Here is a 14,438-nt window from a genome sequence, read left to right on the forward strand (position 1 = left end):
TCTAATTGCACCCTTTTTGTTGTCTAAGAAGGCCAATACATTGCCCAAATTCTCTATAAATCTTGTGTTTTGCATCCAAGGATGTCCAAGTCATACATCTTAGTCAACACCTTTTATTATCACAAGATTTACATAAAGCTTGACACCAACAATCTTAATGAGTTGATCTTTTAATACACCCAATGACGGGCTTTGAACCCATTATCCATGATTCTATTGAATTGCATGCTTGATCAACAATGCTAACTATACCCCAGTTGCTAATGATTCCTCTTCTTATTGTCACCTAAGACTTCCATTCGGAGGACGACATGATAATTAATGCTCTCTAAGGTTGGTGATAGAGTTAGATTGGGTATCATTCTTTTTTATACAATATGGATTTGCTTTAGTTTATTCTACTTCAATTCCTTGGATCCAACCTTTGAAGGTTCTTGGGACAACTACATTTCCTTTCAACAATATTCCTAATGGAACTTTCACATTGCTTGCAACCAAGGTTGCAATGATGCTTGCATCTAATTTCATGAATTGAAAGTTCCTAGTTTTCATGTCATAGCTATGCTATTGTGAGAGCATACCTTGTGCTTCATCTTAATCAAGTGGATTTGAGGCATGTTTTCCAACCGAGTTGGGGCTAAAGAGGGTTGATAGTGGTATAATACTTTTTGAAAGTTTATAGGGATGATATTCTCTTTATTCTTTTGCATAATGCTATCCTTGCTTGAAATTTCTCTTGATATTCTTGGCCCTTATCATTTTGCTTCTCCAACTTGCCTTTTGAAGCCTCAAGATGTGTAATGTGCCCATCTTTGATGTTATGTTGCAAGATGTATTACACATGAACATGTATCTATATCGCTAATGAAAAGGGAATGTTGAAAACCTTGTATCTTTTAACAAAATTTTTATGGTAAAATAAGGAGATTAAATTTTGATTTTTCCAAAGTTTTTCATTAGATAGAACCTGGCTAACACTATTTTAGGGGAATAGAGGATGGTAAAGTAATGGTACTTCAAGTTGTGGAAGTTTAAGAGACTGCCCCGCTCTCTGTAAACCAAATGTGATGTTAACCACCCTCATATTTGATTGGTTCTGAAGTGACCTTTTCTTAGGTAGGTGTTAGATTGTTGTTAGAATAATCGTCCATCATTTCCTATTAGACATAGAGGCCAGAACTCCCATGTCCAACTACTTCACTATTTCTAGGAGGGCAATTGAACAATATTGCTCTTGGAATCATGAAGTTTCAATTAATACTAGAGCCAAGACCCTTAAAGGTTCCAACAAGGGGTACCTCACATGATGCATTGGGTCTTTACCCTTTTGATTCCTCTAACTACCCTTGAATGGCTCTCTTGCTTGCATAGGAGTATCCTTAGTCTTTCCAACTTCACCCATTGCAGGTTGATTTTTAATATTCTCCATATTCACTTATTCTCTAGCAAGAGTTTCCTCTTCCATTTTTGCAACTTCTTTTGGCACAATTGGGCCAAATGACTCAACTCGTAGTGGTAAAAACAAGCATTTGGAAGTTGCAAAAGTTTTACTACACATATAATTTCAATGCCTTTGTTATCTTGTATCTCAGGCACCTCCAAAGGCTTTGATGTTCTATCCCACAATATTCACGCTTTGTTAGAGGGAAGAGGGGGAACATATAGCACCTTGCTAAGAGTTGAGATAGTTGTCTTGACTTCTATTTCAAAAATGGCATGTAGGTTTGGAAGAGACACCCACATGAGGCACTCAACAAGGAGAACATCATCCAGAGAGAAGGTTGTCGACTATGGTAGGCAATAAACTAGATTGTCGCTAAAGCCAACAAAGCAAGAAAGGACCTAGTTACGAGCTCAAGTTAACCAGGTAAATACCTTTGCCAATCAACTTATAATAGACCCATGAATAGTGTGCTTGAGAAGTGTTAGGGAGCCATTTATTGAATTTGTTGTTTGATGACACCTTCCCCATAAAATAGTACTGGATACTAGCAGTAGATAGATCATAATGCATGGAACAGAAGGATTCAACAAGGAGAGTACACCAATCTTTCCTGCACTCTGATTTCTCCCCTACTTCTTTTTCTAACCCAAGCAAGGACCTACTTCCTGGAAAGTTGCAATTCATTTTATATTAAACATTCTATATTGATATATAAAATAAAATAAAACAAAATATTAAACCTCATGAAGCGTCAGCAGGAAGCGACCGGGAAGCTTATGTGTGTGTGTGTTTATGTATAAAATGCACCGGCTAGAAGGTGGTCAAAACTCGAGCATGATCATGGTAGGAAGAAGTCATGGAAGAAGATCTGCGATGCGCTTGGCGGGTACATTCCTGTTCATCGGAAGGGGAAGTCCACGAAGCCTCGGACGTGCTCAAGGATGAGCTGTTTAGGGTTTGGCAGACGAGGGAGCCTGCAGAGGATGCCTGGCTGGTCCTGGAAGCGCAGCCCCCTGTGGGGTTCTGCGAGATGGAGATCGTCAACGCTGGCGCTGCCCTCGTGGAGGTGTTCGGCTTGCGGGAAGACGCCCCGCAAGGTGCCGCAGGTGACCACTACGAGATGCTTCTCTCCGCTCAGCAGCTGATGAGCGCCAAAGACGTGATCAGCAAATCCAATTGCAACCGTGCCTTCTTGTACAGTTTGTCCAACTCCAAACTTGCTCGGATTGCTGCCCAGCATCGGTAGGCTTTCCCCTCTTTCGGGACGTTCCATGAGAGATATGCGATAGTTATTTGATACTGCTTAATATGTTAAACTCGCACGTGCATGCTGATGCAGAAATGTGTTGTCATCTTGCAGTTGAGGGTTAACTTAGGCTAACATTTTAAAGATCCCTTTCAAGAAAAGACAAAATCAGAAACAAGAAAAAGGGAAGATGTGATCATCAAAAGAAACTCTTTTAGCTTTTGCTTTGAACTTCTATGGCACAACTAAACTTTCCAGTAGCTTTTGCTAGTCTAGAGTCTACAATTTGATCTTCTGTGGCACAATTGAACTTTCCAAACACTTATATAGAAAGTAGACTTCTCATCTTGGTGACATGTCATCATATAGGTGATCCGAGTGAGCTGAGAGAGGGAAAGACAGAGAGAGAGAAATAGTTCTATCAACACTAGAAGAGTATATGCATATAGATGGTGAACTAGGCAATTAAAAATATCAGCAATAGATACTCGATATTGAGGGTGGAGGACATGTAGTAATGTTGTCATGCAAGTGCTTTGAACATCAATTGGTTGATTCACACACCTCATCTTGGGGGATACAATTGGGTTTGTTGCAATGGCAATGACACTTTGATTGATGAAGATGGGAGATGGGGACTTGGGAGTAAAGTGTGCTGAAGGTAAATGGCTTCACACATGGCATCATAGAGACCTCGATACTTTACTTTCATGGAAGAAGTTGCAACAATGGATTGCCTATGGCTGGACAAAGAAATAGGAGCTAATCCAAGAGAGAACATATGACCATTGTGGGACTCTCGCGTATCCTAGTCTTGAGCCTAGTCTAAATTTGTAAATCCTTGCAAACTCAATCTAGAATTGAAATGCAAACTAACATGGCATATCTTGGAAAAAGCATTGGGAAGCAGTGAAGCGTACCATGAGATACCTTAAGGGCACAAAGGATTTGTATATCTGCTTTGGTAGGCAGAAGTCATTTGTTGTTGGGTTCACGGATGCAGACTATGTTGGCCATCTTGACTGCAGGAAGTCTACTTGAGGATATGTGTTCACGTTCACAGGTGGAGTAGTCTCTTGGATATCTAGGCTACAAAGGTGTGTTGCATTGTCTACTACAAAGGCATAGTATGTGGTTGCCATCAATGAGGCATGCAAAGAGACTTTATGGCTTTCATGTTTGGTGAGAGAGCTTGGTATTACAGAGGTTCCTATCCTCCATTGTGACAATTAGAGTGCTATCATGCTTGTACAGAATCTTGTCTTTCATGCAAAGCCAAAGCATATATAGGTGAAGTATCATTTTATGAGTGATGTTTTTGACAGCAAGAGCATTGAGCTTGTCAAGGTACATACAGATGATAACCTTGCAGACCTTCTCATGAAGGGTCTTCCAGTAAAGCGGTTTGCTCATTGTTACCAGATGATGGGGGTTAGATTGTATATGTGTATTTCAGGTTTGTATATACATAGACTTGGCTGATTCTTTTCTCTACCTTCAGGCACGTGGCTTGTAGGTGGGAGGTTGTTGGGAATAAAGGCTCACCATGTCTCTACAGTGTTCGGGTATGAATGCACCTGTGACATTAATGTGACATTAAAAGTGATATTTAATGTCACATTAAGGTCATAAGTGTGGAATGTGACATTAAAAGGGATATTTAATGTCACATTAAGGTAAATTTAGGGGAACATGCACGAGAATGACCGTCCGGGCTCTTGGGCGCCCGAACGGGGTTAAGGGGAGCCTAGAGAGTAAGGGCGAAGAAAACGTGTCGTGAAGAAAAAACGAAAGTCAGAAGCGCCTCGTCCCGTCACGTGAGAAAACGGGCCGTGAAGGAAAATAAAAGGGAGAAGGGAAGCGCAGCGCCACGTCACGTCACATTAATGTGACTCGTCTCGTTACGGGCAGGGAAAAAGTATTAAAAAAAAGTATTTAAAAAAAAACGTGGGTCACGAGGACCAGGCGTGGAGTCGCCAGCAGTCGCGAGGACCAGGCGTGGAGCCGCCAGCATCCGCGAGGACCAGGCGTGAAGCCGCCAGCATCAGACGACTGCGATTGCTGTGAGACAAGCAGAAAATATCATACACAACTGAAGTCACAGCCTGCCATTAAAAATCAGGGAAGTACTTTACTTGTATGCAAACTTCTTATTTTTGCTTTCCAATTCCAGTGTATTAATGGCAGAAAAAGGGAAAGAAAGGGTAATGGAAAGTTCTAGTTCCGGGGATCAACCTATGGTAGATCCCCATGAACCAGACATACAAGAAGAACAATGGGAAGAATTTTTTGCCACGCGAGAGCAATTTGATAATCTTTCTGCTCGTGTGCAAACTCAGGGGGTTCAAATGGAATTTTTAACTCAAACACTTATTGAAATAAAATCTCAGTTAACTTTATTGTTGGAAAAATATAAAAATAAGATAGAAATCTCAGATGTTCCATCTTCATCGAAAGATTTAGATGTGACTATGCGAGATCCTAAAGAACCCCAAACTTATCATAAATTGAGGGATAATCCGGTTTTAAAGGATATGAAACCACCTCAATTTTACGGGGAGGAAAAAGATAGAAATAAAGATACAATCTTTAATTTCCTCCAAAAATGGGAAGATTTACATAAATTGAAAAATATCCCACCACATCTCCAAGCATTGGAGGCCAGTTTAACTTTGGGGCCCAAAGCATATAAGTGGTGGCGAACTTTAAAGGAGGCGAATAAAATACCTGAAACTTGGGCTCAATTTGAATCCGTCTTTTTAAAAGAATTTCTTCCTGAAAATGAAATGGAAAGAAATTGGGAAGATTGGGATTATGTCAGACAAAAGGGACGGCCCCTACTGACATATCTGGAGGAATATCGTGAGGTAATCCTCAAACTGGAAGGAATTGATGAATTCCAAAAAACAAGAGGATTCATTAGGGGACTGGATAAAGCCTGTAAAAAGGAAGTAAAACGGAGTTTACCTAAGACGCTTGAAGAGGCAATTAAATTTGCATTAATTTATGAAGATAGTACGCGTTCAGGTATACTCACCAGTCTCACTGACATGGAGCCCAAGTCTAAAGAATTGGAAACCTCAAAATTTGTGGGCAAATTTAAAAGAAAAATGCCATTTTTCAAGGGTAGAAAACAACCTTTTGAAAAGAAACCATATATGAGGCCAAAGTTAAGTCCTGATGACTTTGATAAGGCCAAAAAAGAAAAATTGTGTTTTAATTGCCTATCCCCTAACCATGCTGCTTGGAATTGCCCTCAAAAGAAAAAGGGGGAAGATAAAGACAAGGGAAAGGACAAGGGCAAGGAAAAAGAAAAACAAATCCATGTAGTGCAGACCTTAGAATTAAAGGGCCATGAAAAGTATAAATCTTTAGAGGTCTTGCACATGGATATACAACATAAGTATTGTATGTCAACTTCTATGTGGCAGCCTACTTTTGGGCCACATGATTTACTTAGAGTACATGGATTGATAGCTGGGAAACGGGTTAGAGTCATGATTGATGACTCTGCCACACATAATTTTATAAATTATGCACTTGTCAAAAAATTGAAACTTCCCCAACAAAACAGTGAGCATCAATATGTTGTTCGTATGATGCAAGGCCAAGACAATAAAATATGGGATACAATGGTATCCAATTTGGAAATCGAGATTCAAGGATATAAAGATACGCTTGATTTCCAAATAATGAACATGGAAAGAGCTGATATTGCTCTAGGGAGGGAGTGGCTATGGGGATTGGAACCATCCTTAAAACGTAGCTATCACCATAATACACTGGAATTTGAAAGGGATGGTAAGATTTTTGTCATTCAAGGTGAACATGAAGTATCTGATAATCCTTTGCTGTGTTCTACTGAAGTTCAGAAGCTGATAAAGAAGGAAGTTTGTGAGGTATATATGCTATGGTCTCTTCCTGTACAGAATACTTTTACTTTCTGTAATATAAAGCAACAATTTTCTTATGTTTGCGAATTGAATGTTAATAATGAATTGAACAGTTTGTTAGATGATTTTAAAGATGTGTTTCCTTCTGATTTACCAAGTGGCCTTCCACCTGATAGGGGTGAAATAAATCACCCAATTGATATAAATAAGGATACACACCCAATTTCAAAACCACCGTATAGGTTAAGTGAAACACAGCATCAAGAAGTTGAAAGACAAATTAAGGATTACCTGGATAAAGGTTTTATTCAACCCAGTAATTCACCTTGGGCTTCACCAAATTTATTGGTAAAGAAAAAAGATGGTTCTATGCGACTTTGTGTTGACTATAGAGCACTTAATAAAATAACGGTGAAGAATAAATTTCCTATGCCCAGAATGGAAGATCTTTTTGATCAATTGCAAGGGGCAAAATTCTTCACAAAGATAGACTTAAGATCAGGTTATCACCAAATAAGAATTAAGGCACAAGATGTTTCCAAGACCGCATTTCGTACTAGATACGGGCATTATGATTTTTTGGTGATGCCTTTTGGCCTCACTAATGCACCAGCTACCTTTATGAAGCTGATGAATAGTGTTTTACGGCTCTATCTAGGACAATTTGTAGTAGTCTTCTTGGATGATATCTTGATCTTTAGTAAATCAAGAGAAGCACATTTGGAACACTTACAATTAGTATTCCAACTGTTAAGAACACATTCCCTTTATGCAAAGAAAACTAAATGTGAATTCTTTGCACAAGAGGTCAAATATTTAGGGCATATAATCTCGAAAGAGGGAATCAACATGGATCCAGAAAAAGTAAGGGCAATTATTGAATGGCCACCTCGACGGAACCTGGAAGAGCTGTAGATCTTCCTAGGTTTATTTGGATTTTATCGTAGATTCATTCGAGATTATGCCAAAATAGCTGTTCCAATGACAGACCAACTTAAAGGGAAAGGGAAAAGTTTTAATTGGGGAACAGACCAAAATGAAAGTTTTCAAAAACTTAAGGTAGCTATTGCTACAGCTCCAGTATTATTAATAGTGGATCCCAATAAACCATTTGTGATTGAAGCTGATGCCAGTGATAAGGCAATAGGCGCGGTCTTATTACAAGAAGGTCGACCAGTTGCTTTTGAAAGCAAGAAATTAGATCGTGCAAAACAGAATTATTCTGTTTATGAGAGGGAGCTGTATGCAATAGTACATGCAATGAAGAAATGGAGGCACAATTTGTATGGTGCCGAACTTTTGATTTTATCGGATCATGAAAGCATTAAGTGGCTTAATGATCAACCAGATTTACATGGGCGTAAAGCCAGATGGGCCGAACTCCTCCAAGAGTTCGACTATGAGATAAGATATAGAAAAGGAAAGTATAATATAGTAGCTGATGCACTCAGCAGAATGCCCATCATTAATGAATTGAGTTTTACTCAGTTCACTTCCAACTTGCTTGAATCTTTAAAAGGGAAATGCTAGGTTGATCCGGCATATTCCAACATATGGGAAGCAATAAAAAATGGGGATCCAAATGAAAGTGCTTCTACTGAGGAAGGAATATCTGAGGATGTTCAACTAGGAAATGGAGCATCAGGGGTTGCTCAAACTGGATTCAAGTGGAAGAATTTTACCATTGATAATGGTTATTTACTCTACAAGGGTAGGGTATGTGTCCCAAAAGATATAGAAATAAGGCGCCAGATACTCTTTGAGTGTCATGATACCCCTAATGTGGGACATCCAGGAGTTAATAAGACTTATAGTCTTATTAAAAGGCAGTTCTATTGGCCTGGAATGAATAAGGACGTCCTTGACTATGTGGTCAAATGTAATAAATGCCAGGTTAATAAAGCTGAAAAATTAAAAATAGGAGGACTTCTCCATCCATTAGAAATTCCTTCGGGAAAATGGGAGAGTATCTCCATGGACTTTATTGTTGCTCTACCTAGAACACAGAGGGGGCACGACTCTGTGTGGGTAATTATGGATAGGTTAACCAAAATGGCTAGGTTTATTCCAACTTCAACTGATGTTAAAACACCAGAATTGGCTAGATTGTTCGTAGAGAACATATACCGATTGTATGGCCTTCCGGCAAATATAGTTTCTGATCGGGATAGAAAATTTGATAGCCATTTTTGGCGTGCGGTATTTAGGAAATTGGATACTAAACTTAGCATGAGTACGGCGGATCACCCGCAAACAGATGGGCAAACTGAAAGGGTTAACCAAATTCTTGAAGATATGCTTAGAGCATATGTAAGTAAAAGGCAAACTAATTGGGAAGAGTATTTACCGATAGCAGAGTTTGCATATAACAGTGTCAAACACTCTTCCACTGGATATAGTCCATTTATGTTGATGTATGGGTTTCAGCCCAGAGCTCCTTTTGCAGTAGGACTGCATAAGGAAAAGGTTCAGGCAGCTAAAGACTTTTTGGAGGATATGAATAGTATGTTAAAATTTGCTCAAGAAAATATTTAAAAAGCTCAAAATCGAGCTAGAGCATATGCAGATCCTCACCGAAGAGACATCTCCTTTGAAGAAGGAGAATTGGTCTATCTTAAGGTGCCTGAACAAACTAAAACTATGAAAAAGGGACATTGTCCAAAACTTTCACCAAGGTATTGTGGTCCTTTCATAATACTTAAAAGGGTGGGAGAATTGGCTTACAAGCTCCAACTACCTATTGGTAGTAAAATACATCCAGTTTTTCATGTAAGCAAACTAAGGAAGAAGCTGGGTGATTTGGACAATCTAATCTTAAATGATGATATTGAGGAGTTATTCTATGACCAATCTAATCCACATGAACCAGAAAAAATATTAAATGTTCGTAATAGACGAACGAGGAATACTATTTATCAAGAATGTTTGGTTAAGTGGAAAGATTGTTCAGAAGAAAGCTCAACATGGGAGCGAGTAAGTACTTTAAAGAAAAGGTTTCCCGATTTACAGTTAGACCTTCCAAATATCGTTTTCGAGGACGAAACCGATTCTTAAGGGGAAGGAAATGTGACATTAAAAGTGATATTTAATGTCACATTAAGGTCATAAGTATGGAATGTGACATTAAAAGGGATATTTAATGTCACATTAAGGTAAATTTAGGGGAACATGCACGAGAATGACTGTCCGGGCTCTTGGGTGCCCGAACGGAGTTAAGGGGAGCCTAGAGAGTAAGGGAGTCCAGGAATAGTAGGACTCCAGGAAGTTGACGGCTGGCAAAGAGATTAGCTTTGAGGGCCAGCACTTATCTAGGCGTGGCTGGGAGGATAAACACACTCGTGCTTTCCATCGTTGGGAGTTTTCTGACGCTCCACCATCTATCAGCACCCTTACACTCTTGTACTTACATTATCTAAACCTAAAGTGGTACGCCCGTCATTATACCAAATATTGATTGTGTTGTGCACTCACTCCTTCAACTCACTCTTCTTTTTGCACTTGGTCTGCATAGTACTCTGTCTTGATCCTAGAAAATGCTATCATTGTAGATTAACAGAATGCTCTAGAATAGTCGGAGCTCCAATGTCTCCATAAGATGTTAACAGAGCTTGCAACTAGGAGATGTCGGATTGATAAAATATGGTAGGTTAACATCCTTCTTGGTAGAAAAAGATCCCTTTCGAGCCTTAGTATTCACCTTGGCCAAAGAATGTGAACCGTAGTGGGAGTAGTTGGAGTTGGAGGACAACTCATTGGACAAGCTCATATTGCGATTCTTTGGCTTCTTTTTCTTCTTCCTCAAGGCCGCTAACTCCTTGCAATCCTTATATAAGTATCCCTTTTTCCCATAATAGCAGCACTGAGCCTTGGTCTTCTTCTCACTACCTCTCTTTGAAGCTGCAAATGCCTCATCATGGTTACCATGTCAAGGAAGTCTCCCTTGTAGCCTCAAGGATACCTCATGCTCAAGAAGCATAGAGGACATATGAGCAAAGCTCACTAGCGTCAATGATGTCTGGGCCCATAAAGCATTGGCAATTGCATCAAACTCTAGAGGGAGCTTATATAGAGCAATCCCCACGAGATGAGCCTCTAGAAGGGCGGATTGCATGTGTCAAAGCTATGTAAGACGAAGTAAAGACTAGATTCTTCCTTGATCCTTGTGAGTTCTTTATTGACACCGTCTGGCTATATTCTCCCTTTTCCTCCCTCTTCCAATGTGGGATTGGTCTGCACCTTCTTCAACACGTTCTTCAAGATTGCTATTTGCTAATCTTGGGTTGCAACTTTTATTATGATTGAGACTCGTTTATCTCAGGCTGTTAAATTCACTCTATAAGCTACCTATTCACCATATTAAGGGTGCTATATATTGTTTTTTTTGCCTTGTTCATGCAACTTGTAATCAATTGTTCAATTTTCACTCTTTTCATATTGTATATTGAAGCAAAACCTTGATTCAAAGGTTTAACTGTCCCAAAGTTTGGGGTAATAGTTTCAAAGTTATGTGCTGTCCATAAGTGGTTTGTCCTTAGTATATGGAAAAATGCAAAACAAATATAAGTATCGATATGTAGAGATAGGTGGGAGTTGGTGGCAAGAGTGTGGATAGGATAGTGAGCTTTAAGTGAGTGAGTGTGTGTGTGTTTGTGTACTACACATATATACACATGTACTTTGTGTGTGGAGAGGGGGCCGGGGGCAGGTATGTATGTATGTATGTATGTACTACACATACACATACGTATTTTTTGTGTGTAAGAGAGAGAGAGAGAGAGAGAGAGAGAGAGAGAGAGAGAGAGAGAATACCTTAACACAGAAACACAATGCCGTACGACAAAGTACAGACTGATAGAAGAATATAGTTAGGGTTAGGGTAACTTAGAGACAATGAACACAGAGAATGAATGAATTGATATAACTATTGAATATACAACGCTCATGCAACAAACACACTATGCAGTGAATGAATATTGTACCTTGAACTCTTGTATCTCAAGGATCAGGGTAGGGGTAATGAGCTAGAGAGTGTGTCATACTTTGAACGGATCCTGAATTGTAGCAAGGTAGTCTCCAGATATCGAACACCAACAAATGTAACCAAGGAAGGCTGGATCTGATGCAGACGACAATGCACGAGAGAAAGACTAAAAACGTTGGCTGCAGGAGAGAGAAAACATCAAATGCAGGCTGCAGGAGAGAGAGACTAAAAACGCAGGAAAAACCAGCAACAGCAGTCAGCATGCTGAAATCAGCTCCAAATAGTGTGTGGTAGGCTGGAAACAAGTGCCAGACTGTTGTGGACAGCAATGGCCAGTTTGGACCTTGATGTCCTCCGCATCTGGGGTGTGGACAGCAAGCTGAAATACCTGAAATTTGAAAAAACGAGATTAAGGCTGAATGGAGGGTAGCATACCTATTTATAGAAAGTTTGGGCCCTTCCAAGTGGGTTTGTGCTTATGGGATATAAACACTCTCTAGAAGCGCATTTCTTTTTAAATAAACAAGGTTTCTTTCTTAATTAAGCATGTTTTGGGACTGTTTAATTGAAGCTAATGCATTTTTAGCTCAACACCCCCCTTAGATCCAACAATGGTGCCACGAGAAGTAGGCCAGCCAAGTCCCCTTTTTTTTTCTTTATCTTTTACCCCAAGGAATCCATTCCAAAGCGGTCAGGGCATTGGACAAAGGGTGTGCATTAGCTGCCCAGTGGCTTACTAAGTCTACAAAGGGTGTGAGACATCGCCAGCTCTTCGCTTGCGAGAAATCAACAAGCAGGCGACAATGTTTCATGCTTATTTTTGCTCAGATTGTTACCAGACAGGTCACGCACAGCCTTTGCAGGCCAATATAGGTTAGGTCGTCACTGTTTTGACACGTGTGTTGCCAGGATAGACTATCGACAGTTCCCAGCTAGGCGGCAGCATGTGCATTCTCATTTTTGCAGGCGACAGCTGATTCTGGTCAGCGCAACAGTTTTGCCACTTCTAGCAGGTCAGCGACAGCAGGCGCAATCACGAATAGTAGGCGATAGCTCACGAGGACACACACATGCAAAATCGTTAGGCAACAAGTAGGCGGGACAGGCGGTTGGTGTTTCACCACGTTATCAGCAATTTTCGTCAATTCTTCATTAATTTTTGCAAGTAGGCCCCTTGCTCATTGACAAGGGTTCGCGCGCGCAAGCACAATGCTCAGATTTGTGCAGATTTATGCCCAGAAAGTTGGGGCTTTTCTAGTTTTACTGTTGTTCATGCATAATTGAGGCATTTGTGTCAGAAATTGCAGACATTATGCACGTTTAAATTGGGGATTTCGTCAAATTTAGTGAAATTTTGCTCATTTGAGTAAAGTTTCTCAACATTGGACCCATAAAATTTAGGGCTTTTGTTGTATTGGTGAATTTTTGTTCAGCTGAGTTAGATTGGCTGACATTCGTGTACACTTGGACCCGGAAATTTTGGGGCTTTTGCAAAATTTTGTGAAATTTTACTAAATTTGCCCGTTTTATGCTCTTGGGAACATGTATTAATGCAATTGGGGCAGATTTGATAGTGAAATTTTTGGGGCTTTTGCTGAAATCTGTGGATTTTGGCAAAGTTGATGCGTGAAATGCACTTTGGGAATATTGCTGAAGCAATCTTATTGCCATAAGCAGAGTGATTTGAGCATTTTTATCTCCCACTTGTGCGATTCTGGAGAAATTGCAGAGATTTCTTGGTGTTTTGTGTATTAGAAGTTGATACGAGCACATATGTATGCAGTACACATATTGGGCAGCTCCCATTGATTTGATGTATTGCTGATTATTCATGTTGCAGCAGTCTTAGTGATCATTTGTAGATTTGGGATTGTTGCAGATGTATTTTTGGTGATATTGCTAAAGTGGGAGTTATCTGGCTGTGATGTATGCATTTAATGTATGCTGAAATTGCAGTCGTATTGTTGAAAGTCATTCGTTCTACTGCTGTAGATGTACTTGGACTGAATCTTGCTATTATTTGCTGAAAATTTGGGCTGAAATCAGCTGAATATTCATCTCATTTTTGCTGTCATAAATTGCAGCATTGAATTTTTGGTGTATTGCTGAAAAATGGCTGCAAATGCTTCTAGCAGCAGTGACACTAAATCCCTCTTTGAAATCAAGAGGTATGATGGCATTGGCTTTGACTTGTGGAAGGATAGGATGTAAGGCATTTTGTTTCTCAAGGATTGTGAAGATGCTTTGTTGGAGACTAAGCCTATAGCTATGGCAGATGTGGATTAGGCTAGACTTAAGGAGAAGTCCATTGCATACATTAAGATGACAGTGTTTGATGATGTACTTACATACATCAAGCGTCTTGCTATAGGTTATGCTATATGGAAAACGCTTAAGGACACTTATGAAAATACAACTCTTGTGAATCAAGTGCATCTTATGTGTAAACTTGTGAAGCTGGATGAGTCTAAGCCAACATCTAAGCATTTGAGTGCTTTCACAGGGGTTTTGAGTGTGTTGCAGGACTCTGGTTTGGCGGCTTTCGATGATAAATTGAAAGCTATTTTCTTATTGATGACTTTGGCTTACAGCTGGGAATCTTTGGTTGTGTCACTTAGCAACAACCTCACTTTGACTTTTGATGGTGTTAGAGGTTCAATTCTTAATGAAGAAATTAGAAAAAATTCTAGTGGTGAAAGCAGTGGCTCAGCTTACCATGTAAGAGGAAGGTCTAAAAAGAGGGGCAATACAATTAGTAAAGGCAAAAGCAAGGGGAAACAACATGATGTCACATGCTATCAGTGTGGGCGTAAAGGGCGTAAAAAGCCCGATTGCTGGTACTTCAAGAAAGAGCAAGAAAGAAAGAAACATCAA

The 14,438-nt window shown here is 39.8% G+C and overlaps 1 protein-coding gene across 1 annotated transcript in view; it reads left to right on the forward strand.

The window, feature by feature from the left end:
- The first annotated feature begins 2,235 nt into the window (after window positions 1-2,235).
- ATXRCC1 (BRCT domain-containing DNA repair protein) overlaps window positions 2,236-14,438 on the forward strand; it is a 35,157-nt gene continuing 22,954 nt past the window's right edge. The window contains exon 1 of the mRNA XM_087670469.1: window positions 2,236-2,686. Within this exon, the coding sequence (XP_087526595.1) occupies window positions 2,301-2,686 (386 nt within the window). The 5' untranslated portion in view covers window positions 2,236-2,300. The remainder of the gene's footprint in view (window positions 2,687-14,438) is intronic.

Source organism: Lygodium microphyllum, chromosome 28, assembly GCF_053477565.2.
Source record: "Lygodium microphyllum isolate KBCC chromosome 28, Lygodium_microphyllum_v1.1.10, whole genome shotgun sequence".
Lineage (NCBI taxonomy): Eukaryota > Viridiplantae > Streptophyta > Polypodiopsida > Schizaeales > Lygodiaceae > Lygodium > Lygodium microphyllum.